The sequence below is a fragment of the Conger conger genome, chromosome 1 (assembly GCF_963514075.1).
Source record: "Conger conger chromosome 1, fConCon1.1, whole genome shotgun sequence".
NCBI classification, from domain to species: domain Eukaryota; kingdom Metazoa; phylum Chordata; class Actinopteri; order Anguilliformes; family Congridae; genus Conger; species Conger conger.
Window position 1 is genome coordinate 27,199,934 of NC_083760.1, and position 27,329 is coordinate 27,227,262.

The 27,329-nt window shown below is 46.1% G+C and overlaps 1 protein-coding gene across 1 annotated transcript in view; it reads right to left on the reverse strand.

The window, feature by feature from the left end:
- Positions 1-27,329, reverse strand: part of LOC133142258 (serine/threonine-protein kinase PAK 5-like) — a 30,188-nt gene that overhangs the window by 1,936 nt on the left and 923 nt on the right. The window contains exons 2-8 of the mRNA XM_061263367.1: positions 12,761-12,975; positions 9,586-9,758; positions 6,010-6,475; positions 3,764-3,897; positions 1,633-1,759; positions 1,094-1,219; positions 610-744 (exon numbers count right to left, since the gene is read on the reverse strand). Of these exons, the coding sequence (XP_061119351.1) occupies positions 610-744; positions 1,094-1,219; positions 1,633-1,759; positions 3,764-3,897; positions 6,010-6,475; positions 9,586-9,758; positions 12,761-12,964 (1,365 nt within the window). The 5' untranslated portion in view covers positions 12,965-12,975. The remainder of the gene's footprint in view (positions 1-609; positions 745-1,093; positions 1,220-1,632; positions 1,760-3,763; positions 3,898-6,009; positions 6,476-9,585; positions 9,759-12,760; positions 12,976-27,329) is intronic.

Sequence of the window (27,329 nt, forward strand, 5' to 3'; positions counted from 1 at the left end):
GCTATGAACGCGTCCTTTGTGACTGCTGCTATTAAAAACATAAAATTACCTATATTGTGAGTGGTGGCCATTCCTTTTTTACCTTCTACATCCCTGCCAAATCTCATAAAGAGTGGCAAATGTTTGAAGGACTCATGGCCATTTCTCTGGAAAACTGAAGAAGGCTGAATAATAATAGAAATAACAAAAATGATAGTGTTCCTCCTCCCTTCAGGGGCTTGCAGCATAATAATAATAATCCTTGAATTATCAAGGTTATACATCCATCCATATCTAACCCACTTGGTCAGGATGGTCAGGAGCCTATCCCAGCATGCTGTCAAGACTATTTTCACAAATAAAATAAAAAAGTAATGGGAGTCATCACATTAAAGATACATTTTCTGTCAAACTGCCACCTTATACTCTATGTTTTAGAGTATAACACAGAGTATAAGAACCTTCAGAACAAGCTTCAGAACCAGCTGAACCCCAATGAAACAGCTTGTAATTAGCTTTGATGACCTCTTTACCCAATCAATATAACCACAGAAACCAGAACCCAACCACAGTTGCCGCTCCCCAATCACCATTCTGTAATCACACAGACCAGAACCAAATCCCGGTTACCTTTTGGGAATCTTTTAACCGAGGAGGCAGGTTGTCCCGGATTCTCCTCATGGCCTGTAGGGGAGGCTCATTAAAATAGGGGGGCTCCCCATCCACCATCTCTATGATCATAACCCCCAAGGACCAGATATCCACCTGAAAGCAGGAAACAGAGGCTCTGATATCATATCCTGTTTCCTTTCACATGATCAGGTTCTCACACTGATCATATATACGGGTGAGTGTCTACAGACGGTATATGGAACTGTATGGAATGTGTACACTGTACAGCATTTTAGTCTATTATCACTATCTGAAAAGAATATTTCCATAAAAACTAGAATGGCAAGAGACAGCTCAAGGAGCTGGGCTTGTGATTTGATTTATTTTCCGGTTGTTTGTCTGACAAACTGTTTCCAATCAATCTGCACAGCGCTCCTTGTTGGAAAGATGCGTTCTCCAATAAATGGAGCTTGTCAAGCACATAACCAGTGTGACCTCTGACCTCGGGGCCGTATGGCACTCTAGAGATGACCTCAGGTGCCATCCAGTACGGTGTGCCCACCAAAGACCGCCTCTTCTGGACCTCACCAGAGACACGAGCGCAAAAACCAAAATCAGACAGTTTGATCTGCAGAAAAAAAACACAGTTTTAAACACATTCTTGTGAATGTAGTGAGTTAATACATTTTTTTACCAAAGCAGAAAATACACCATCTAAATAAGACTACATAAACATCTTAATTGGCCATTGAATAATGATTATTATGATGTGATATTGTTAATACTGATAATAGAATTATAAGGTACTAACTGACATTTTTGACACAAAGGAGTCATAAATATGTTGTTTACAGGGCATTAAATGTATGTGAGAAGTTTTGCACAAAAAAAAATATCTAAAATTTCACTTTGAAGTGCAATATCTCAAAACCACTCAGAACACATATAGAACTGTATAATTCCAAGGTCAGGAAATGTCTATGAGCTGATGTATCTGGTGTGTTAATGAGCGTGTATCTGAGTGAGTGGAGTCACACGCACCCGCCCGTCACTGGTCAGCAGGATGGAGTCGCTCTTGATGTCCCGGTGAATCACTCCCTGTGTATGGAGGTATGACAGCGCTCTCAGGACCGATAGACAAACAGTGGCAATCTGTTCCTCGTTCATCCTGTGGAAGGAAAAGGGCAGTGAGGTATGATTTTCCTGATTGAGCGGCTTTGCAGAAGCTCAGTATATACTGTAAACTAATGTTTTTAATGAGATTGTTTTTCAACTGTTATTCGAAATTCAAGTTTATTATTACTATTCTGCCGTTTTTTGACGTCCTACTCCTCCCACATTTTTCATAATATTAACACCAAACCAACTGCATAATGTCCGGCTTGGTCTAGAATGGTGTGCTCGTTCATAGCTTTTTGATATTCCCATTGATTTCCAAGATATGGTTTTCCAGGGAAATAGTTCCATAGGAATGAATGGCAGAATGTTCAGTGGTGACAGTTGGAATTTACACTTTTTGTCACATTTTTTAAACTGCCATTACTCTCTCAATTTTTACACAACATATATTATACATCAAAATGTTCATATACGCCCAGTGAGCACTTTATTAGGTACACCAGCATGTAGTCCACTTATTTCCACAATCACATTCCACGTTTTCTTTAGGTAATAACACAAAGACTGATGAAACCCGAAGTCCTCCCAAATTTGGAACATGGACTGAAGTAAAAAGCTATTCCGGCTTTTACTTTATGCAGTAATCCAATCCTGCTATGTGAAATATCCCCCCTGGTTTATACTGAACATACTCTCTTCCATGGCTATTATTATTGGGATTACGAAATGAAGTTCTTCACGGTGAGAACTAAGTGCATCTGTCGTTCTGAAGACTGATGGTCGGTGCTGTCTACTGCTCGTGTTTTTCCTGATTAAGTCTCAATGATAAATTGCGCAGGTGCTGGGACTGTTCCATTCATTATCAGCTTTGGCTCTCGGACACAAAGGGACTCCTCCGAGTAAATCACTGTCTTAGACTGGGATTCCAATTAAAATGGGCATTTTAATGAGCAGATAAGGGCTGCTATCAAACTGCTCTGGACAAGTCCAATTCTCACCTCCAGCTGAGGATACAGCATCTGATGACTCACCACAGCAAGTACTACAAAGTGAGTCCTTACTGTCCGGTATGTGCTATATTCACACATGTACAGTGTATGTTAAGGATGTACACTCAGTGAGCACTTTATTAGGTATTTATAGGGGCGACGTGGCTCAGGCGGTAAGAGCAGTCGTCTGGCAGTCGGAGGGTTGCCGGTTCGATCCCCCGCCTGGGCTGTGGTGAAGTGTCCCTGAGCAAGACACCTAACCCCCAAATGCTCCTGACGAGCTGGTTGGTGCCTTGCATGGCAGCCAATTGCCGTCGGCGTGTGAGTGTGTGTATGAATGGGTGAATGAGAAGCATCAATTGTACAGCGCTTTGGATAAAGGCGCTATATAAATGCCTACCATTTATAGTTTTTGACTTATTGGTCTTCAGCTGCTGTAGCCTATCCACTTAAGAGGCTTGTCATGTTGTGTGTTCAGAGATGCTCTTCTGCATACCACTGTTGTAATGTGTGGTTATTTGCGTTTGTGTCACCTTTCTGTCAGCTTTGACCAGTCTGGCCCTTCTCCTCTGACCTCTCTCATTAACAACACATGATTTTCACATGCAACAGTCTTCAGAGTGTATAGTGAATGGGGTGAAAAACTAAAGAACATCCAGTGAGCAGCAGTTCTGCAGGCAAAAATGCCTTGTTTTTAAGAGAGGTCAGAGGAGAATGGCCGGACTGGATAACCATGTCTTACAACAGTGCTATGCTGAAGAGCATCTCTGAGCACATAATACCTTGATCTTTGAAGTTGATGGGCTAAAGCACTGTCTATACTGTATGTACAGTGCATGTTTAACCCAAGGTGTATTTACAGTGTTTATTTGCACTGTGTAAATATACACTGTGCATACACTATAAATACATTTTTCTTCGACAGGATTTTTCTTCACACATTTCTTCAAGTTTATTCAGTTGATCAGTTAACACTCCAAAGCATGTTTGTAAAAAGGAAATGTGTTTCTTGACTCCCAACAAAAGCTGGTTGGATTAACCAATCAGAAATGGATAGGGTCTACCTGGTATGAGTGACGATATCAGTCAGGGCTCCGCCCTCCAGGAACTCCATGACAACCCAAAGCTCGTCATCAACCACGTAGCTGTCGTAGAGGTCCACCACATTCTTGTGATGATAGTCTTTCATTATAACCACCTTCATGGGACAAGAGTGTAATAAGAACAATAAGCAAGGACTAAAGCATGCACACACAATACATGGTGAATAGCTACTGTGGCACCAGGATGGGAATATTAAGGAGCTGTCCACCAGGTGGCAGCACCGGCCCTACAGATAGATATGGCCACAGCTGTGATTGATTGTGATCACTGTAGCTGTGGCCAATTACTTCACTATTGGTCTATACAAGGCCTGGGTTTTTCCGTTGAGAGACAGTTTGGGTGTGGGAGAAGGTTGAAGTCACTGAGCCTGATTTGAGTTTGGGTATTTTTGTTCTCCTCTGTTTTGGGTTGCCCTTAACCTTTGTCCTATTTTTGGAAAAATAAAATGCTTTAAGCCAACCATTCCTTGTAGTTTTGCTGTCTGTTCACCAGCAGTGGCCACCCCCAGCCCGACATTTTACTACACTCCAGAAACCAGAACCCTTCACATTTTCAATTCAATTTCTGAAAGTGCGCATTTTGCATTACAATCATTTTTTAGAGGGACTTGCAAAAGTGGAGAATGTTTAATCTAAAGATTATGAAATTAAGATTCACCAAGAAGGTAGGAAAGGCCCCTTTTTAATCAATGTATAAATACAGCTGAACAAACCTTCAATTAATACTGTAAACAAATGTTTACTGCATTACAAGTGCACTGCCAAAGAGGACAGCGACATGAGCTAATGCTGCAGCTCAGCTAATCACTGAAATCAGGGGGCCACTTACATTGCAGCAACTCTTTTGCTAAAATAATTAAATAATTTTAAAAAAACGTAAAAGCCAACTGGAAACTGTGCAAATTGGCTTCCGGATGTGGGCATGAGGACAAACAGCATGGCTGAGGAAGAGCCATGTTTCTAACAACCCTCCTGCTATGCTCACTGCAGTTCGCTGGTCCGTACTATTATTAGACGTTTGTGACATTAATGTGCAAAAATAAGGTTTTAGACGCACAGTATTTTTGTGAGGGATTGTATTAGAATCTATGAAATCAAATCAAAAAGAGCAAACCCCATGTACTGGTCCTTTTGGTTTGTTCAATTGCACTAGCAATTCAAGCATAATCAAGCACAGAAAAGTATTCAAACCCAAAACAATTACGTGTTTGACCCGGGTCTGGTTCTGAGATGGTGTGTCATCAGTAATTGGCCTGTGTTACTGTGGTTCTGGCCCAGAATCAGTGGCAATTCAGTTCTTGCTTGTGTTTGAGTGGTAAACCTGTTCTGGCCTAGTGTGTTAGTGGCTAACTGGTATTATACAATGGATAGGTCCAGTCCATTGACTCTATTGGTCAGTTTGCGTTCCAGCCATGCCAATATCCACGATATATGCACGGCTAAATGGAATGTATGTTCACACATCTTTTAAAATTACTCTGTGTTTGTAGATCACCGTTATCTACTTTGTAATCGAAAAGAACATTCTCATTATAACATTGTCATGATCTTCCCGCTACTAGCCTAACAAAGTAAAATAAAATTAGTGAGTTTAAAGTGTCCTTTGATTTAGAAAGGAGTAGGAACGAAAAAAATACACCTTAGGCAACATCCTCGGATCGAAATACCAGCAAGACCACCAAACCCTGTCTGAAGCAAATGATGATTCATAACGACACTTGAGTTATTTAAATAACGGCACATTATCTGGCAGTATCCCGATAAACGTCTACAACAAAAATAAATAACTTGTGTGTGTCAGTGTTGTCTGGTGTAACGTAAACTAGCAAGCTAGCTAACGTTAATGCAGTGGGGATACATTATTGCAATAGCGTTGCTTAGCTAAGGTTAGTGCAGTGGGGATACATTCTTCCTACTAACGTTAGCTAACGTTAGTACTGTTGCTTCGATAATGGAGTGGGGATACATTATTGCTAGCTAACATTCACAATACCGTTGCTTAGCAACCAATAAACTACTATTCATTGAAAGAATATTTACCAAAAAACATAGTGCCATTAAAAATACATGAATTTAAAGTTTGTCTTGTCTTTCATTAGTGAAATTTTGATAGATAAATGTGGTAACCGTACAAAAGCATTATATTGTGGATATTGGCACAGCTAGCGGGGTGCGGTCCAGCACGTTAGCAGTAAACCGGTTCTGACCTCATTGAAGAGCAGCTCCCGCCTTTGCTGCTTCCGTAGGTCCATCTTCTTCACCGCTACCCTCTTCCCACTGTGCGTTTCCGTGGCAATGAAAACAACACCCGTGGAGCCCTCCCCGATCTTGACAAAATCGGCCAGGTAATCCCGCGGGTCGCCTGGGCTCACCACAAGCTGCAGGGCCGCCCGAAACTGTTCATGGGAGACCCGGGCCACCCGGTCTGAGCCGGAGACCCAGCTGGGCGGCGGGTATGGCCCCTGCAGAGGGTAGGAGGGCGGGGGGCGGGAGTAGGCCCCCGGAGGGGTGTAGGACGGGCTGGGCTGCGACGGGGGGTGCAGGTAGGGTGAGGGTTTGTGTTGCAGCAGGGCGGGGTGCGGGGCGCTGGCGCCGCTAGGGTGGGCGCGGCTCTGAGGTAGTCTGACGCTCCCGCGGGGGAAGAACTCGACACCGCTGTCCCGGAATGGCCCGCTGTCACGCCCCTGCACCAGCACGCACAGGGAAGGGCGTTAGCACAGATACAGACAACCAGAGAACCAATACACCTACAGGTGAACAGTAAACAACAACAAACATCCAAAGAAGAGCATAAAACACCAACACACACACAGGCAAGGGAGTTAACACAGGTACGGACAACCAGAGGACAAATACACCTACAGACAGTAAACAACAAGAGAGAAGAGCATGAAACAAACACACCTGCAGAACGGCAAACAATCCAGAATAGAGTGTCCTGCTGTAAAATCCAGCTATGCCAGCTTCAGAATCAAGCTTATCAAGCTGGTCCTAAAATGGTCTAGCAGGGTATGAGCTGGTCAGAACAGCTAGTGCTGGTAGAATGTCTGAGCTCTGGTCAAGCAGGTACCAGCTTTTTCAAAACATAGCTTGAGCTGGTCAAACTATGTCAAGCTAGGAGCTGGTCTGAACTGGGCAACCAGCGACCAGCTGTTTAAACCTAGCTTGAGCTGTTTTTTTTTCCAGCAGGACATTAACACAGATTTTGTTTTGTACTGACAACCATAGGAGGGTAACAAACATTACCCATAAATCATCTAAATCCCTGTGGTGATTATCTCACTCGCCTTAATTATGCAATTAGTAATGATTTGTGACCCTCATATAGTAAGCACTAAATTGATTTAATACACAGGGTGATGGGAAGGAATGGGACAGGAACAGAATATCACAACAAAAAAGTAAGTGTGCTACCATATGCAAACGTACCCTCCTGTGATTTTTGTCCTAGCAGAAAGTTGTATTCCACAGCACATCAAACGATGAGCATGTTTCTGAAGTAGTTCATTTAAATTATTGGCACAGGAAAAAGGCAGTGTAATGGGACTTGGGGCATTCTGGGACATACTGAACAGAAGGCAAAACTATGATCATCTGCTTCAGCCAACTAACTTTGTCGATTCAGAATGATGCATATCTTCCGATAGACAGTTTTACAATAAGCCAAATAATGACTGCAGAGAATGTTCATCAGACCAGGATCAAGTTTAATCACAATCAAAGTTTAAACCTTCCATTTTTATTTATTTGAGCTAACCACTTTTAGCCTTTCATTTTTATAAGACTCCACCACTGCAAACAATGTGGAATTAATTTTTCTTTTTTTTTGTGCAATAAATATTATTTCAATTTATATGTCTATTTTTCATTGCATGTCATTGTCTGTGCTTAATTAGTAGCAACTGATGTAGATTACTGGGGAGGAGCAATTTCATAATTGACAGACAAGACCACTCAATCGAACTCTTGCTGCAGGATGGCTTGCAGGTGAGAAAACTGCTCTGGATAAACTGTTCTAACAGGTCTTACAAAACATGTTAGAATAATCAACCAATCAGGTGTGGTTTTGTTCAAACTTTGTGTAAATTATATATTCAATGAATAACATCCAAAAGATTAGCTTCATTGGACATGGAGATATTTGCTCTTAAAAGAAGGGGTGCTGTTGGCATCCAAAAAGTCACTTGCGTGTGGAAATTGGGGTTTGTGTCGAATTTGGAGTTGTGCATTGTTTGGAGGCTAGCCCGCTTTTTTGTGGACCCCAGGAAAAGTAGTTGCCCTGGAAACAATTCATGGTTATCCAAATTATAACAGGTACTATGGTTGGTTGGTGATTGGTTGGTTGTCTCTTCCATTGAAAATAGCTCATTTTGAATCTCAATATATCACCCCTTTCAAAACCAATCTCAAATGCTATTCTGCAGGTCTACTACAATAGCAACAAGCACTACTCTTTTGGTATAGCAACATTGTGCCATTTCTGTTTCATGGTTCTAAATGAACATGAGACCGTTATGTTCAGCAACATTATCATGTGCAGGTAGTAGTTAGATGACCTTGCATACATAGTAACCTACAGGCCAGTCCAAAGTGGCAACTAGGTTGGCATACATAAACAGAAAACTTGCAGCTAAATTGCTAGCTATGTTAGCTAGTTTATTAGGCTAGTCATAAACACCAACAAAGTGAATTCACTAGGCTAACCAGCTAGCTCTAGCTACACGGAAATATGGCAATAACAGTGTAAATGCCAGCTATAGTTAGTTAACAAGCTAGCTAGCCTACAGTCAGGCTTTTAATATTAGTTTGTGATATACCTTGCTGCTAGCTAGCTGGCTGGCCCATATGGGATATTTCTCATAACACATGAAAGAACATGTAACTTAATCTCGCCAGCAAGATGTAACTTAATATGCAAATACTGTGTTGATGGCAGACAGTTGACAGTTTCACGTTTCAGAGTGCATTACTTTAAGATTCTTTGAGAGGTTTCAATCTTAAACAATCTGCCCGGTGTTGAGCATCTGTTGTTTAAATACAGTAGACATTATATAGCAGTTGTCAAAGATCTGTGCTGATACACCTTGACGGAGAGCAGGCTGCTGTTACTGTTAGGGCTGATTAATTAAATTTCCTGTCTTTTGAGGCTTTCAGCAAATGCAAACATTTTACTTACAACATTGTGTGATTATTAAACAATAAACACCAGTGACAACTCATTAAGTAGGTTATGAGCCCAGAGAGTTTTAGAACCCCAGTAATAGAGTGCAAGACTAACAATTACCATGAGCATCCTGTAGGGGGTGGTCACGGTTTCAGAGAGGCAGGGGTGTGTGTGGGAGCTGTATGGCCGCCCATCCGGCCTGGATTTGTAGGGGCTGACCCCACAGGGCGTATCCATCTCCTGCAAGCCGGACCCTGACTGCGACTGGGAGCGTTGGCGGGCGGTGGGCTGGGGACTGCCCTCTGTGAAGTAGGAAGAGTTTGGCCGCTTTTTGTGGTTCTCCAGCGGGGCTCCGCCCCTCCAGTAGTCGTAGTCGCGAAAACTTCCCCCGGTGGAGGCGCGGTGTCGCCCCCTGGCTTCCGGCGCGAGCATGGCGCTCAGTATGGCGCCGTAGTCATGCTGCCCGCTGACCAGGCTGGGTTTTCCCGGCATGGCGTCGGGATAGAAGGGGCTCCTCGCCGTGTACCCGTTCTCCCTGACGGACAGGGAGCGTCTCACCGCGGCTGGCCCGCCCCTGGCCCCGGCCCCGGCCCCGCACTCCATCCCTCCCACCCCATACCCCTGCCTCAAGATGGAGGAGGAGGCCGGAACGCCGTTCTCCTCTGTGACGCTGGAGTCAGGGCAGAGGCTGGCCTGGTGCTGGAGTGAGGGGCTAACTGAAACGCTGTCAAACTCTTCCATCAGCCCATTGAGATTGCCGTCCTTTTCCAGCTTGCCACCCCGAACAGTCACCTACAAAACAACCATTAATAAAAAAATTTGGAATTGCTAATAACCATAATTGCTTATAAATGGGGTGTGGGGGTGCATTTCCTGGAAATAATGAACAAACAAATCAGGTTCACAGTAACAGAGTTTCCTGTGGTTTCCATCCTACCATTTTTATGCAAACGTTGAATTCTGAGCATAAGTAAACATCAGTGGAAACGCCTGAACGTTTTTACGCTTAGGTTGAGAATCTGGCCTATTGACAAAGGGAAGATGCAATAAAGGGTGGTGGAAACAAATTTTTCAAATAAATGACTGAATAACGGGGACCTAAGTCACATGCTTCGACTCCAGAAAGGCCAAAAAAGGGCAGCTGGCCCCCGTAATCTAGTAATCCTACTATTCGCAAGGCAGTAGTTCATGGAAACACACAATGATTTGCATTCTCTCTCGCCAACTTTTCGGAAATTCGCTTAACATTTGTGAAACATTTGGATGGAAATTGTCAAAAATAATCCTTACTCACTACTGTCAACAATCCAAAAGACTAGGTAGTGAGGATGGTGATTCTCAAAATGGTCAAACAAAAAGAATATCACAGTATATTAAGAAAAAAAGGGGATGGAATGATTGTGGAGAGCCCTCTATATGCAATTACAGGGAACAACAAATTTATACATCATTCTTAGCAGAGAAATAATGGACAAACTCTCATGCGAAAAAGGCTGAGTCAAAGTATCCACTTACAGTACAGAAAAATTGGCTCTTACAGCCTACGCCACCATCAACAAATTGTGATTAATCTAATTAAGCAGGGTCAGTAGCCTCTGCTCGGTACAGAATAATGCCGGGAGGGAAATATCTCATATCCGAGAGGAAATGGGGGAAAAAAGGGGGCTAAATGGCGGGTGTGGGAGATAAATTGGCCAAATCAGCCGCGTGAATAAGCTGCACGCTAAAACAGTGCTAAACCTGAACTGCAGCAGAGACGACCACAGCCATGCCCATTAGTCTATATTACAGCTGCCTCTCTCCTCTTGAGCCCTTTCCTGCTCATACTCGTTCTCTTTATCCATCTATATCTCCGCTATATCTCATTTCTTTTCCTGACCTCTCTCTTTTCACCCCCCACCGTTTCCCTCCCCTTTCTTGCCCTCTAGGCTCGTTCTGCTCCTCCCTCCATCCCTCCACCTCCATTCCCTGCCCTCTACACTCTTTACATTCATCCCTCCATTTCTCACTTTCCTCATCCTACCCTCTGTACCTGTTCTGCTAATCATCCTTCCATCCTTCCCCTTCCTTCCTGCCCTCCACACTCACTGTTAATCCCTCAATCGCTCCACCTCCATTTCCTACCTTCTACATTTATTACATTCATCTCTCTATCTCTCACTTCATTCATCCTCATCCAAGCATATGCACTTGTTCTACTCAGCATCCTTCCTTCCTGCCCTCCACATTCACTCTGTTAATTCCTCCACCTCCCCCCTCCATTTCCTGCCCTCTACCCTCATTCTCTGCATATTGTAGTTCCTTTTCCACCTCCCCTCCCCCCGCTCCCCTTTGATACTTATTCTCTGCTTCCCTCCATCTTTCCCCTCCGCAGTGGCAGCATCCTGAGCTCTGCAGATAAGCTCTAACACGTATTCAATGAGAAATATCTATCCATGGATATGCAAGAGAGTGAAAGGATTGAAATGGGCTGTCTGTAAAACACTGAATACACATAGTGTATGCCACAATAAACCCTGTACTGTGCTCCAACAATATTACAGTATAGTCATGCGTGACCACGTAGAAGCTGCCCTATCCTTCCATCTGGTGGGCATTAGAGGAAACACATTTCATATGAAAATAAATTATTGATATTTCACGATAATATTGCATACATAGGTATAAACAGGCATCATATCAACATAGAAATCAACATATCACTGGTGTTAGGTGAAATTAAAACATAATATTACCCTTGAAAGGCAAAACAATAGGCTAAAGGGGTCTGTACAGTTGACTTGCTGATTGACTTTGAGGCAATCACATTCTGTATTCTGCTGTTCCCAACTGTTAAAAAGTTTTTAAATCAGTCAGTGTGTTTGCTCAATGATCAAGTTGCTGAGACTTTAAATAACAAAAACAGATGGTAAAAGCCATGTGTGTGGAGTATATTAGTACCCTCTTAATCCCAGCACTGATGTAGCACTGACAGAAATTAGCCTTAAATCTCATTGCACCCGCCCTTGCCTTTTCAACCACCCCCTTCCAGCTGTACACACATATCATACTCTCTGTTTACACTTTGGCTGCACTTTATTTACCTTCACATTGGCTTACTCTTCCTGCCTACTTGTGCATTTCTTCATATGGTAGATATCATACCTGAGTCATGCAGGTAATTGTTTTTGGATTCAAATACTTTTAGGCTTTACAGAGCTTGTCTGGTGTATTGGACTATGAAATACTCTCAGGAAGTGCAAACCCCACCATCTGGTCCTCTTGGTTGGCTCAATTGCATCAGGTAAGATCAATTGAGCACAGAAAAGTATTTGAATCCAAAACAATTACATATTTGACCCACACCTGATAGCTACAGACAGTTGAACACGTATGATGAAGATTATAGTAGCTGTACTGTGATGTTTGTACCTCCATAGGGGGCAGCCAGCTGTACAAGTCTGATGTGTTTACCTCCATATGGGACAGACAAGCTTTTGAAACAGCTGGTCGCTGGTTGACCAGTTCAGACTAGCTCCCAGCTCGACATGGTTTAGCTGGTTAACCTGTTTAGACCAGCTCCCAGCTTAACATGGTTTGACCAGCTCAAGATATTGACCAGCGAACAGCTCAGACAAGCTACCAGCACTAGAGCAGGTTGACCAGCTCATACCCAGCTAGACCAGTGTTATGACCAGCCTGGCCATGCTGGCTCATACCCAGCTAGACCAGCTTATGGCCTGCTTGACCAGCTAACTTTTCAATTTCACAGCTGGATTTTACAGCAGGGAGCTGTACAGGTGTGATGTGTGTACCTTCATAGGGGACAGCTGTACCGATGTGATGAAAGCTGGGTCCACCACAGGTTTGGGCCGGTTGGCAGTGTCGTCCAGCAGGGTCTGCCATTGTTGCGGCAGTCCGGTGAAAGTCTGCTCCTCTGCGTTGAAGTCTGTGTGGACGCGATGCTCAAAGTTTGATGGCTCAGAGATCTCCAGCTGCTTTTTCCTCTTTCCAAACATGTCCACGAACGCTGCGACAGAGAACACAAAATGGTTGACATTACCGAGTCAGTTCAGCAACAGACACACACTCCCAGCATATTAATGTGCCCTGACACTGTAATTAATCCTCCAAATACGTTTTACTTGAACTTCGACTACAGCTACTGAACAGCAAATGCAGGTTCCCGATGGATCAACTCATAATCTACAGTCAATCAATGCCTTACTGCAGCTCAGATACCAGTCAGTAGTGGAGGAACTAATGCTATGGTAGCAAAAATAAACAAATCTAAGAGAAATTGGCAGGAAGTCTTTGCCGTCAAGTATTGTATTAATTTTTTTACATGAACATTTTTGTGTAGAGGTTTCAACATAGAAGAATACTGTATATTTTTCTTGAGATTAAGACCATGTGTCCCAAAATGAAGTGCTTTGTTTTAGGTGGATATAGGAGACTATTATATTGTGGTGAACTGAAGTGATGAACAGCTTATTAATGGCCGCGGGAAAATATCCCATATTTAACAGCACATCCCACTACAATACTCTTCCTTGTTGTGTTACCCTGACTGACAAGCTACAGGATTGATGTATGTTCCAGCTACAGGCAGTTGTGATTTTACTGTACATGGACACATTCTGGAAAGAAAGCAACTAATCTTGTGCCCATACTGAAAAAGTCCATAATGTATTAATGTATTACTTTTTTTACTTTTTTTTGTGTGTTTATCTATAATTTTTAAGGGTGTTTAGATTACCTATGGGGAAGATACTGTAGAACAGATTGTGTATTTACTGTACTGTAGGTCATCTGTAGAGTTTTCTGGGTGGGTTAAGGGTGGGTGTGTGTATGGATGTGAAATGGTGTGAGATGGTTGATGGTGGGAACATGTGTGGGTGGGGTTTAAGGGCTGGGGTTTGGTTCCGTGAGAGGCTTTATTTGGGGTAGTGTGGGTGGGGTTTGGTTCTGTGAGAGTCTTTATTTGGGGTGGTGTGGGTGGGGTTTAAGGGCTGGGGTTTGGTTATATGAGAGTCTTCATTTGTGTCATGTGGGAGGTAATACCCGCTGTTACCTGCAGAGGGCCGAGGATCATTGGTCGCACCTGTTCCTCATTGGCGTTAGGGGAATTACCTCCCGGGAAGCATATTTAAGCTCAGTACTGACTCTCCTTCAGTGCTTGTGTGTCAACTGTTCGCTCTTGCGCCAAGCCGGTAAGCACAAGGTAGACTCTATCAGTAGTTTTGGGAGTCAAGTACTGTGCTGGTGGTTGCTAACAAAAAAGAAAAGCTTAAAAAAAGGTAAGGAAGGCGTTTCGCTGGTATTGTGTTCGCTGGCGCCTTCCTCTAAGGTTTTTGGTTTTGGTTTTTCTTTCTTTTGACTCGTGTGAGTCAGTGGTTGGGGGACGTTGTCCCCTGGTATGTATTTTTGGTTTGTGTTTTCTTCCCGAGCTGCGCCTCGAGGGTTTTATTTTCTCGTGCCTAGTTTTTTACACTAGGTTGTATTTTCTTTTCGGCGGTCCCGGTCTGATACCGTCAGTGCTGTGTGTCAAGCACATTTTGGGTTTTGAGTTTCGCCCTGTTTTGGAGGGTTGTTTTATTTTCCCAGCCGCTTTTGGCTTAATTTCTGTTATCCTTCTAACGCCTTCGGGTTAGTTTTTGTTCCTCCCTCTGTTCTGGGAGTAGGGGTTATCGCCTAATATTGAGTTTTAGTGGCGAACACGTTTGCGTGCTCGCTTTAAAAGGGTTTCCCCTATAGTCGCTACTGGCTCTCCGCCCAACCCCATCCTCACAGTACACACAAGCCACCTTGGAGAGACCAGCGACTAGTTTGGGAATGGAGGTGGGAGATTCCCCGTTAGAAGCGGTGGTAGCTGCCCAGCAGGCTGCTCTAAATAGGCAGGAACAGGCGCTGCATGCGCTACAGGCACAGCAAGCTGCCACCACTGAGCAGCAGACCCTAGTGTTCCCATGCCAGGACGAGATCCTGGCCAGGCTAGGCAGTCAGCAGGACGTGCTGCTGGGTCTCGCCGACAGTTTTCGGCAACTAGCGAGCGAGTTTCGCTCAGCTCAGGTACAAGCATCATCCCCAGACAATCCCCCACCACCCACGCCTCCCCAACTTGCGGTTCCCTCTTACTCATTTACCACACCTATGGTCAGGGAGCCCAAGTTACAGCTGCCGCTGCGGTATGGGGGAGAGGCGGGCAAGTGTAGAGGGTTCCTCTCCCAGTGCCTGATTTTTTTTAAAGCCCAGCCTTCCCGGTTCTCGACTGAGGATTCGCGGGTAGCATTTATCCTGTCATTACTGACCGGAACCGCTCTGGCCTGGGCGGAACTGCTGATCCGAGCACAGTCGCCCCTAATGAGTGCCTCTCAGCCCCTCATGCAAGAAATGACACGGGTATTCGATCACAATGTTACGGGCAAAGAGGCCGCGGTCCGCTTAACGTGGATGAGGCAGGGAACCCAAAGTGCAGCAGAATTCTCTGTGGCGTTTCAGGCTCTGGCCGGGGAGACGGGGTGGGCTGACGAACCACTGATGACTCTGTTTACGGGTGCGCTATCAGACCCTGTTAGGGACGTCCTCGCTACCGTGGACCCCCCGGAGAATTTAGGGTCGCTAATTTCCATAGCCATCCGTATTGACAACCGGATTCGGGAACGAGAAAGAGAAAAGGTTGTCCGCACGGGCGGGGTTAAGTGGTCTGTCCCGTCCCCCCTAGGTAGGGTTCTAAGAACCGAGGGGAACCAGGAGGCACACAGAGGGGAAGAGCCAATGCAACTGGGGGTTACTACTATGGCACACTCGAGGAGACAACCTTGGAGAGGAGGGCTATGTTTTCTTTGTAATCAGCCAGGGCATCAAAAGAAAAACTGCCCCGACCTAAAGAAAGCAAAAGAGCAGTCCCACTAGTGGAGCGAAAGTCACTAGTGGGACAGCTCGAGGGTATTAGCTTTCGCACCATCCTACCGATCGAACTGACATGGAAAGGGGTTGTCGTTGGGGCAGAAGCCTTTATTGATTCCGGGGCGGTGGACAATTTTATTGACAGGCAGTGGGCAAAAGAGAAGAGACTGCCGGTTCGATCTATGCCTCAGCCTCAGTCGATTACGGCGCTAGACGGGCGTCCTTTGGGGTCTGGAGTGGTACGCCAACGGACAGAGCGGGTTGTCATGCGAAGCCCGTTTGGGGGGCACTGGGAACGTATATATTTGTCTGTGACGTCACTACCCTCTCCCTCGTCAATAGGGAGATTCCAGTCACAGACTGGGACGCCGAGAGCCTATTGCAAACCTCTATCAGTGGGAGTGAGAACCGGATAATGGGGGCTATTGGGTTCTCGCTGCCATCAAATGTCCCGAGGGCATATCGTGAATTGGCTGAGGCGTTTAGCAAGCAACAGGCGACCACGTTACCTCCACACCGCTCGTACGACTGTGCAATAGAGTTGCATCCGGGTACAATCCCTCCCAGGGGTGCACTCTATTCATTGTCAGTGCCGGAGAGCAGGGCCATGAAAGAGTACATTCGGGACGCCCTAGCCAATGGGTTCATCAGACCGTCCTCATCACCGGCGGGGGCGGGGTTCTTTTTTGTTAAAAAAAAGGACGGGAGCCTAAGACCCTGTATCGATTACAGAGGCTTGAATGCTATCACCATAAAAAATAGGTACCCCCTTCCATTGATGAACTCTGCATTTGAGCGCCTGCAAACGGCATCAATATTCACCAAATTAGACCTCCGCAATGCGTACAATTTGGTACGCATACGGGAAGGCGACGAATGGAAAACAGCCTTCAACACACACTCTGGTCATTACGAATATCTGGTTATGCCGTTTGGCCTCACCAACGCCCCCGCGGTGTTCCAGGCGTTCGTCAATGATGTGCTTCGAGAGATGCTGGAGAAGTTCGTTTTCGTCTACCTGGATGATATTTTGATCTTCTCCGCCACCCTCTCAGAGCACATCCGGCACGTAAAAATAGTACTGACACGCTTATTAGAAGCTCGCCTTTTTGTTAAGGCAGAGAAGTGCGTGTTTCACACGAGTTCAGTGTCTTTCCTCGGGTTTATCGTTTCCGCCGGCAAAACCAAAATGGACCCGAGAAAGATTGCTGCCGTGAGGGATTGGCCAACCCCGGAATCGGTAAAACAGGTGCAGAGATTCCTAGGGTTCGCCAACTTTTATCGGCGGTTCATTCGCAATTTTAGCACGGTAGTCGCGCCCATCACAGCACTCACTAGAAAGAGTGCCCCGGCGCGTTTTGTTTGGACACCTCGGGCAGAGGCGGCATTCGTGGGTTTAAAAGAAAGGTTCTGTTCGGAACCCATTTTGATAACCCCTAACCCGTCCCTGCCGTTTATTGTGGAGGTTGATGCCTCCGAGCTGGGGGTGGGGGCTATTCTTTCGCAACGGTCTCCCCAAGATCAAAAGGTGCATCCCTGCGCGTTTTTCTCACGGTCACTGTCTCAGGCCGAGAGAAACTATGATGTGGGGGATCGAGAACTGCTTGCGGTCAAACTGGCCTTGGAAGAGTGGCGGCACTGGCTTGAGGGGGCGGAACATCCGTTCACTGTGTGGACAGATCATAAGAACCTGGAATACATCCAGACCGCTAAAACGCGCAACTCACGTCAGGCGCGCTGGGCGCTATTTTTTGCGCGTTTTTCATTTACTGTAACGTATCGTCCAGGATCTAAAAACATTAAGCCAGACGCTCTCTCTCGGGTTTGCGACAAAACGGACCGGGAACACAATCCGGAACCCGTTCTCTCTGGGGTTCGGATTGTAGCGCCTATCATTTGGGAGATTGAGTCAGCGGTGCGGAGAGCATTACGCCGTGACCCGGATCCTGGAGGGGGTCCGCCGCACTGCCTTTTTGTGCCCGCTGGGGTCCGGTCCCAGGTGCTACAGTGGGGGCACGCCTCACGCCTGGCGGGGCATCCCGGGGTTCGGCGCACCAAAGATTTGTTGTCCCGACGATTCTGGTGGCCCGGGATGGAAAAGGACGTCCACGAGTTTGTGGGCGCATGTCCAGTCTGTGCGCGCAGTAAGAGCTCCCACCGTCCCCCAGCAGGGCGGCTACGTCCGCTACCAGTCCCGAGGCGCCCCTGGAGTCACATTGCGCTGGACTTTATCACGGGGTTGCCACCATCCGAGGGGAACACGGTCATTTTAGTGGTGGTGGATCGGTTTTCCAAGGCGGCCCACTTCGTGGCACTGCCCAAATGACCATCGGCAGTGGAAACCGCACGGTTGGTGGTTGACCACGTGTTCCGGTTGCACGGGCTGCCTCAAGACGTAGTATCAGATCGTGGACCCCAGTTCACCTCCCGGTTCTGGCGGGCGTTCTGTTCTCTGCTGGGTGCTTCGGCTAGCCTGTCCTCTGGAGACCAACGGGCAGACGGAACGCACCAATCAGACCCTCGAGAACACGCTACGGTGTCTGGCGGTTGACAACCCCACTTCGTGGAGTCGTCAACTCACGTGGGCAGAATACGCCCACAATTCGCTGCAGAATGCGTCCACAGGGCTCTCGCCTTTCGAGGTGCAGTCCGGGTATCCCCCGCCACTGTTCCCGGAATTAGAGAGAGGGGGCGAAGTGCCCTCTGCGGAGGCCTTTGTGCGGCGGTGCCAGACTACATGGAGCAAGGTGCGGGCTGCCCTCGTAAGGGCTGCTGCCAACCAAAAAAGGTGGGCCGACAGGCATCGCCAGTCGGCGCCCTGCTATAGGGTGGGGCAACGAGTGTGGTTATCTGCGCGGGATCTCCCTTTGCGGGTTGAGTCGCGTAAGCTCGCACCGCGATTCGTAGGGCCGTTCAAAATAATTTAAAAAATCAATCCCGTTACGGTGCGCCTGCGACTACCCCGTTCTATGAGGATACACCCCACATTTCACGTATCCCGCCTTAAACCGGTGTTAACTAGTGTATTGGCGCCCGCGGAGGTCCCGCCACCACCTCCACGGCTAATTGACGGGGGTCCGGTCTACACCGTGCGCTGCATCCTGGCTGAACGTCGCGTGGGCAGAGGTAAACAGTACCTCATTGACTGGGAGGGGTTTGGTCCTGAGGAATGTTGTTGGGTCCCCTCGAGGGACGTTCTGGACCCTGATCTGATCCGGGAGTTTCGCAGGCAGAGGGCAGAAGGAGCGTCTGGGGCCGCTCCTTAGCAGGGGGGTCCTGTCATGTGGGAGGTAATACCCGCTGTTACCTGCAGAGGGCTGAGGATCATTGGTCGCACCTGTTCCTCATTGGCGTTAGGGGAATTACCTCCCGGGAAGCATATTTAAGCTCAGTACTGACTCTCCTTCAGTGCTTGTGTGTCAACTGTTCGCTCTTGCGCCAAGCCGGTAAGCACAAGGTAGACTCTATCAGTAGTTTTGGGAGTCAGGTACTGTGCTGGTGGTTGCTAACAAAAAAGAAAAGCTTAAAAAAAGGTAAGGAAGGCGTTTCGCTGGTATTGTGTTCGCTGGCGCCTTCCTCTAAGGTTTTTGGTTTTGGTTTTTCTTTCTTTTGACTCGTGTGAGTCAGTGGTTGGGGGACGTTGTCCCCTGGTATGTATTTTTGGTTTGTGTTTTCTTCCCGAGATGCGCCTCGAGGGTTTTATTTTCTCGTGCCTAGTTTTTTACGCTAGGTTGTATTTTCTTTTCGGCGGTCCCGGTCTGATACCGTCAGTGCTGTGTGTCAAGCACATTTTGGGTTTTGAGTTTCGCCCTGTTTTGGAGGGTTGTTTTATTTTCCCAGCCGCTTTTGGCTTAATTTCTGTTATCCTTCTAATTCGCCTTCGGGTTAGTTTTTGTTCCTCCCTCTGTTCTGGGAGTAGGGGTTATCGCCTAATATTGAGTTTTAGTGGCGAACACGTTTGCGTGCTCGCTTTAAAAGGGTTTCCCCTTTAGTCGCTACTGGCTCTCCGCCCAACCCCATCCTCACAATTTGGGTTAGTGTAGGTGGGGTTTAAGGGCTGGGGTTTGGTTCTGAGAGAGGCTCTGTTTGGGGTAGTGTGGGTGGGGTTTAAGGGCTGGGGTTTGGTTCTGTGAGAGGTTTTATTTTTGGTAGTGTGGGTGGGGTTTGAGGGCTGAGGGGTTTGTTCTGTGACAGTCTTTATTTGGGGTGGGGTTTAAGGGCTGGGGTTTGGTTATATGAGAGTCTTTATTTGGGCTAGTGTGGGTGGGATTTAAGGGCTGGGGTTTGGTTCTGTGAGAGGCTTTATTTGGGGCAGTGTGGGTAGGATTTAAGGGCTGGGGTTTGGTTCTGTGCAAGTCTTTATTTGGGGTGGTGAGGGTGGGGTTTTAGGGCTGGGGTTTGGTTCTGAGAGAGGCTTTATTTGGGGTAGTGTGGGTGGAGTTTGAGGGCTGAGGGGTTTGTTCTCTGAAAGTCTTTATTTGGGGTAGTGTCGGTGGGATTTAAGGGCTGGGGTTTGGTTTGGGGTCACGGTCGAACCTCAGATTCAGGAGGAGCAATGCAGCTTCCGTCCTGGTCGTGGAACAGTGGACCAGCTCTTTACCTTGGCGGGGTTGCTGGCGGGGTCATGGGACATGTGCTTTGTGGACTTGGAGAAGGCTTTCGACCGTGTCCCCCGGGGAACCCTGTGGGGTGTACTGCGGGAGTATGGGGTACCGGGGCCGTTGTTACGAGCCATCCGGTACCTGTATAACCAAAGTGAGAGCTGTATCCACATTCTCGGCACAAAGTCAAGCACGTTTCCAGTGGGTGTTGGACTCTGCCAAGGTTGCCCCTTGTCACTGGTCCTGTTTGTGGTATTCATGGGCAGGATCTCAAGGCGCAGCCGAGGTGAGGAGAGTGTCCGGTTTGGTGACCTCAGAATCGCATCTCTGCTTTTTGCGAATGATGCGGTTCTGCTGGCTTCATCGGACCGTGACCTTCAGCACACACTGGAGCGGTTTGCAACCGAGTGTGAAGCGGCCGGGATGAGAGTCAGCACCTCCGAGGCCATGGTTCTCTGCCGGAAAACGGTGGATTGCTCCCTCCGGGTTGGGAACGAGTCTTTGCCCCAAGTGAAGGAGTTCAAGTATCTCGGGGTCTTGTTCACAAGTGAGGGTAGAAGGGAGCGTGAGATCGACAGGCGGATCGGTGCAGCATCACCAGTAATGCGGGCGTTGCACCAGACCGTCGTGGTGAAGAGAGAGCTGAGCCGGAAGGCTCAGCTCTCTATTTACCGGTCGATCTACGTCCCAACTCTCACCTATGGTCACAAGCTGTGGGTAGTGACCGAAAGAACGAGATCGCGTATACAAGCGGCCGAAATGAGCTTCCTCCGTAGGGTGGCCGGGCTCAGCCTTAGAGATAGGGTGAGGAGCTCGGACATCCGGAGGGAGCTCGGAGTAGAGCCACTGCTCCTTCGTGTCGAAAGGAGCCAATTGAGGTGGTTCGGGCATCTGATCAGGATGCCTCCCGGGCGCCTCCCTTTGGAGGTTTTCCGGGCTCGTCCAACTGGGCGGAGACCCCGAGGTAGATACAGAGCCTGCTGGAGAGATTATATATTTCTCCTGGCCTGGGAACGCCTCGGGAGCCCCAGGAGGAGCTGGAATGCTGGGGAGAGGGACGCCTGGAATACTCAGCTTTGCCTACTGCCACCGTGACCCGACTCCGGATAAGCGGGTGACAATGGATGGATGGATGGATGGATGGTTTGGTTCTGTGAGAGGCTTTATTTGAGGTAGTGTGGGTGGGGGTTTAAGGGCTGGGGTTTGGCTCTATGAGAGGCTTTATTTGGGTTAGTGTGGGTGGGGTTTGAGGGCTGAGAGGTTGGTTCTCTGAAAGTCTTTATTTGGGGTAGTGTGGGTGGGATTTAAGGGCTGGGGTTTGGTTCTGTGAGAGGCTTTATTTGAGGTAGTGTGGGTGGGGTTTAAGGGCTCGGGTTTGGCTCTGTGAGAGGCTTTATTTGGGGTAGTGTGGGTGGGGTTTGAGGGCTGGGGTTTGGTTCTGTGAGAGTCTTTATTTGGGGTAGTGTGGGTGGGATTTAAGGGCTGGGGTTTGGTTCTGTGAGAGGCTTTACTTGGGTTAGTGTGGGTGGGGTTTGAGGGCTGAGGGGTTTGTTCCGTGAGAGGCTTTATTTTGGGGTGGTGTTGCTGGGGTTTGTGGGCTGGGGCTTGGTTTTGTGACAGGCTTTATTTCGGGTGCTGTTTGTGGGATCTGAGGGCTGGATTTTGTAAGAGGTTTTATTTTGGGTTGGGTTCTGTGGGATCTGGGTTGAAAGGCTCTGGGGTTTAAGGGCTGGGGTTTGGTTCTGTGAGAGGCTTTATTTGGGGTAGTGTGGGAGGGGTTTGAGGGCTGAGGGGTTTGTTCTGTGAGAGTCTTTATTTGGGGTAGTGTGGGTGGGATTTAAGGGCTGGGGTTTGGTTCTGTGAGAGGCTTTATTTGGGTTAGTGTGGGTGGGGTTTGAGGGCTGAGGGGTTTGTTCCGTGAGAGGCTTTATTTTGGGGTGGTGTTGCTGGGGTTTGTGGGCTAGGGCTTGGTTTTGTGACAGGCTTTATTTCGGGTGCTGTTTGTGGGATCTGAGGGCTGGATTTTGTAAGAGGTTTTATTTTGGGTTGGGTTCTGTGGGATCTGGGTTGAAAGGCTCTGCGGGGGACCAAGAATTGGTAGGGGTGGGCTGGTGGCAGAGGTGGATGTTTTTTTTTTTTAAATTTCCCCCATCTTCTGAAAGCTACGAGGAACAAAAAGAGTGGGTGGTGTTAGGACAATTTAGCAAACACTAAACCGTGCCCATTTCCGTTTCATACAGCACAGAACTGAGCGTTTGTGTCATACAGTACAGTAAACTGCGGGCTTACATAACCGGCCACTGGATAATATAAATACATTTTTCTCTCAGGCGCTTCAATATCGATTAATACTGCGCAAAGTTTATCATGCTCAGTCTGTGGTAGAATTTTTCAAGAAAATGGTTCAACAACATGGAAAAGGACTGGCTTGCATTCTCGTATGGAATTAACACTCACAGACCGATTCCCTGAAATGCTATCAGCGAAATGGGAAACTGGCACTGACAAACGGCATCCACAGTTTCCTTCTGTCTTTAATTAACACAGTTTTGACACCTCATTCGTTTAGAACGGGGTGTGCTCGTTTATGTCCCAGCCACAATTGCAACCCCTGAATTTTAATGAGCACTTAATTGTTCTTCGACACTTTTAATGATTTTTCTGGGATGATCTACCCTCTTAAGGAAACAGCAAGTCAGAAATAGCTAAGCACACAATAAATAATCCCATATCCACCATATCTCCTGACTTTTATGCAGTCAGACCAACAAATGCTTTCATTTAATGTGCTTTATGGCAAATGGCTCATTTAGACCAGACCTGGGTCAAAAACGTAATTGTTTTGGATTCAAATCATTTTCTACGTTTTACTGAACTTGTAGTATATTCAAACCTATAAACCACAATCTGAAAAAGTGCAATGCCCACATTCCGGTCCTCTAGGATGGCTCAATTACACCAGGCAAGATCAATCAGGCACAGAAAAATATTTCAATCCAAAACAATTATGTATTTGACTCAGGTCTGATTTAGACAGACGTTGCTGAGCTACTGGGTCCTGTTAAGGTACTGTTCTAGTGAATTGATCTGCCCCACTTCAGTATCAAATCCAGAACATGCCCCACAGGGCAATATGCAATCAGCTCTGGGGATAATAGCACCGCATCGCTCACCAGTGACCCGTGCTGGGCGATCAGCTAGTTTCCCTGAGCCTGATTTGTGAACTACAGTGTGATAAGAAGCAGCAGTAGACTTCACAGGACAGCAGAGTGATTACAGAAAAGTGTGAGGCATTTGTACAGAGTGATTAGAGCGCAGGGTCAGGACGTGAACATATTGAGATTATGTGAGATTATGACTGTGAACAGAGTGAGATTGCAGCACATGTTTGGGATGTGAACAGAGTGAGATTAGAGTGCAGGTTTGGAATGTGAAGAGTGAGATTTCAGCACAGGTTTGGAATGTGAAGAGGGAGATTTCAGCACAGGTTTGGAATGTGAAGAGTGAGTTTACAGCACAGGTTTGGAATGTGAAGAGTGAGTTTACAGCACAGGTTTGGAATGTGAAGAGTGAGATTACAGCACAGGTTTGGAATGTGAAGAGTGAGATTAGAGCACAGGTTTGAAATGTGAACACAGTGAGATTTCAGCACAGGTTTGGAATGTGAAGAGTGAGATTACAGCACAGGTTTGAAATGTGAACACAGTGAGATTACAGCCCAGGTTTGAAATGTGAAGACTGAGATTACAGCACAGGTTTGGAATGTGAACAGGGTGAAATTACAGCACAGGTTTGGAATATGAAGAGTGAGATTTCAGCACAGGTTTGGAATGTGAACACAGTGAGATTACAGCACAGGTTTAGAATGTGAAGATTGAGATTACAGCACAGGTTTTGAATGTGAACAGAGTGAGATTATAGCATAGGTTTGGGATGTGAACAGAGTGAGATTACAGCACAGGTTTGGAATGGGAATAAGTGATATTTCAGCACAGGTTCGAAATGTGAACAGAGTGAGATTACATCACATGGGAGAGCTTTAGATACAGTGGAATTACAGCACAGGGGAGAGATTAAGACAGAGTGAGATTACAGTACAGGGGAGAGATTTGAATATCGTTAGATTATGGGGATGCCAAGGCCTTTTCTCCCAGATTTGAAAGTGGAAGATCTCATCCGATTAATTCTACAGGATTGAGCCTGCCACCGTGACCTCATGTTGCTCTGAGGGCAAAATGCACTCAAAGAGCTCACTCGCTAGGCTATCATAGGACTTCAACAGTTACAAGACCCTTTCCATGCATTTGTACAGACAAACTAAAAGAAACAGACAAAATAGAATGAAGAAGTAGCCACAAGACCATGTAATATAATATAAAAATATAACATGTTCCAAATCAATGAAGGCATACAGTATATCTTCCCATCGGCATTCCAATAAACCAATAAATAATGATCAACAACTCTTCAAATGAAATTCAAACCCCAGGCCTCATTTCTGCAACAAAATCACAAGAATCTTAAACAATGAGAGGAAGATGTCCGATCCATCTAAACCACTGTGTGCACAATCCAGCACGGTTGAGATCAGCCATTGCCTCAGCAAAATGGTTGACATGTGAATCCTTTTATCCAACCCCCACTATAGACTGCAGTACAGTGGCTATGTAACACGATATGAACACTAAGTGAACGCTGTACCAATTTGCAAATGCCTGATGCTTCAGTTGATCCATCCAAGCTCTTTTAAACGCACATAGCACTTCCTAGAACTCTTCTTTTCTTTGTAACTCACAGTTTCAGAAGGCTGTTCTCCATAGCAAAACTGAAACTGAACATGATTTAACACAGAATCTCAACAGCAGAAGAAATAATCACATTACAGTTATTTAGCTGACACTTTTCATCCAAAGCGACATACAGTTGATTAGACTAAGCAGGGGACAATCCCCCCTGGAGCAATGTGGGGTAAGGACCATGCTCAAGGACCCACCAACTGTGTGGATCTAATTGTGGCTACACCAGGGCTAGAAATACCAACCTTTTGGGTCCCAGTACATTAGCCACTAGGCTACAGGCTATCACATAAAAAAATCTAAACAGACCTGTTTTGGGTGCTCTGAAGACCCCAAGGCATTGTGAAAATGAGCAAGTGATGTCACAGGTCTTAGAGGTCACCCTGTCTATACACTGGCACAGCTGAGACATGAAAGCCTCTCTCTGCTCACCCGAAGCCTCTGTAGAACACAGAGAAGCAGAGAGGACATTAACGAGAGAACGCAACCTTTCCACAGCGCTGAAGAGCTTAGTGACCGTCACGACCATTCGTTGAACGCTTACGGTCAGTCACACTGCAGTCAGGGCCTCCGCTCTACCTACAAACCTTTATTATTATTAAGTTAAATAATTCCTTTAGGAGATATTCAAGTCAAGAGGAAACTTCAAGGGATATTAAGTTTAAATTGTATATTAATTATACAATTTGCTGTATCTCTTGCAGAGGAGGGTATGATAGAAGACAAGAGTTTTATCAGATATATTACATTATTATGCAACGATGGCACTCATTTAAGGCAGATCCTAAATAGACATTTATTGTTGTGCTAAATATCTGAATGTGTTATGGATCCAAGATATAGTGATATCCCAATCTGGACATGCTTCCATGTAATACTGTGAATTGCAGCCTCTAGTGGGTGTTGGATAAAGGTGTGAAACATTAACAGTCTTACAGCTATGGCAGTCCTCAGCAACATGGTAATCATTTGTGAATGCCATCTGATTAAAAATCTTGAAAGCTATGATGTAATCTACACTCAGTGAGCACTTTATTAGATATTTATTACTTATTTTTTTAGATTTATTAAGTCTTCTGCTGCTGTAGCCTATCCACTTAGAGGTTCGACATGTTCTGTGTTCAGAGATGCCCTTCTGCATGCCACTGTTGTAACGTGTGGTTATTTGCGTAACTGTCACCTTCCTGTCAGCTTCGACCAATCTGACCAATCTTCTCCTCTTATCAACAACTGCCCACAAAACTGCTGCTCACTGGATATTATTTAGTTTTTCGCACAGTTCTCTGCAAACTCTGGAAACTGTTGTCCATGAAAATCCCAGGAGATCAGCATGTTTCTGAGATACTCAAACCACCCTGTCTGGCACCAACAATCATTCCACGGTCAAAGTCACATATATCACATTTCTCCCCCATTCTGACATTTGGTCTGAAAAGCCTTGAACCTCTTGTGCACATCTGCATGCTTTTATGTGTTTAGTTGCCGACACATGATTGGCTGATTAAATATTTTCATTATCAAGCTCTACAGGTCTACCTAACAAAGTGCTCACTGAGTGAATGTTCCATTTGACTGGTGGACCAAGTCATAATGATTTGTATAAAAGCCAGAGGAATAGAATGTCTTAGTATAGCTCAGGGGCTGTCACACCTGCTTCTGGGGCCTCACCATGTAACAATGTTTCTTTGTTCCAGTCGTAATTGCAATTCCTGAAGTGTAAAGAGCTGTTAATTGTTCTGAGTTGGAGATATGTTGTTCTGAGGACAGATTAAGTCAGAAACAGATACACATGCTACACAGAATGAATATCCTATATTCATTTAAAGACATTCTTCTCCACTGAGTCACTTCTCAGACAATGTGCTCTGCAGCAAATAATGCCTTTGCAAATCAGTTAATGTAGTTACATTTCATGTAGTTCATGTAGTTAAATAATGTCTTTGCAAATAAGTTCACAAAGCTAATGTTCTCAAGCGACTGCCTAGTCGATAGAAACCACTGTGGGTTCCCCGTGCGGAAAGTCTGAACACTAATCGGTTACTAATACTAAAACACTTATAGAAAATGAAGAGATCAAA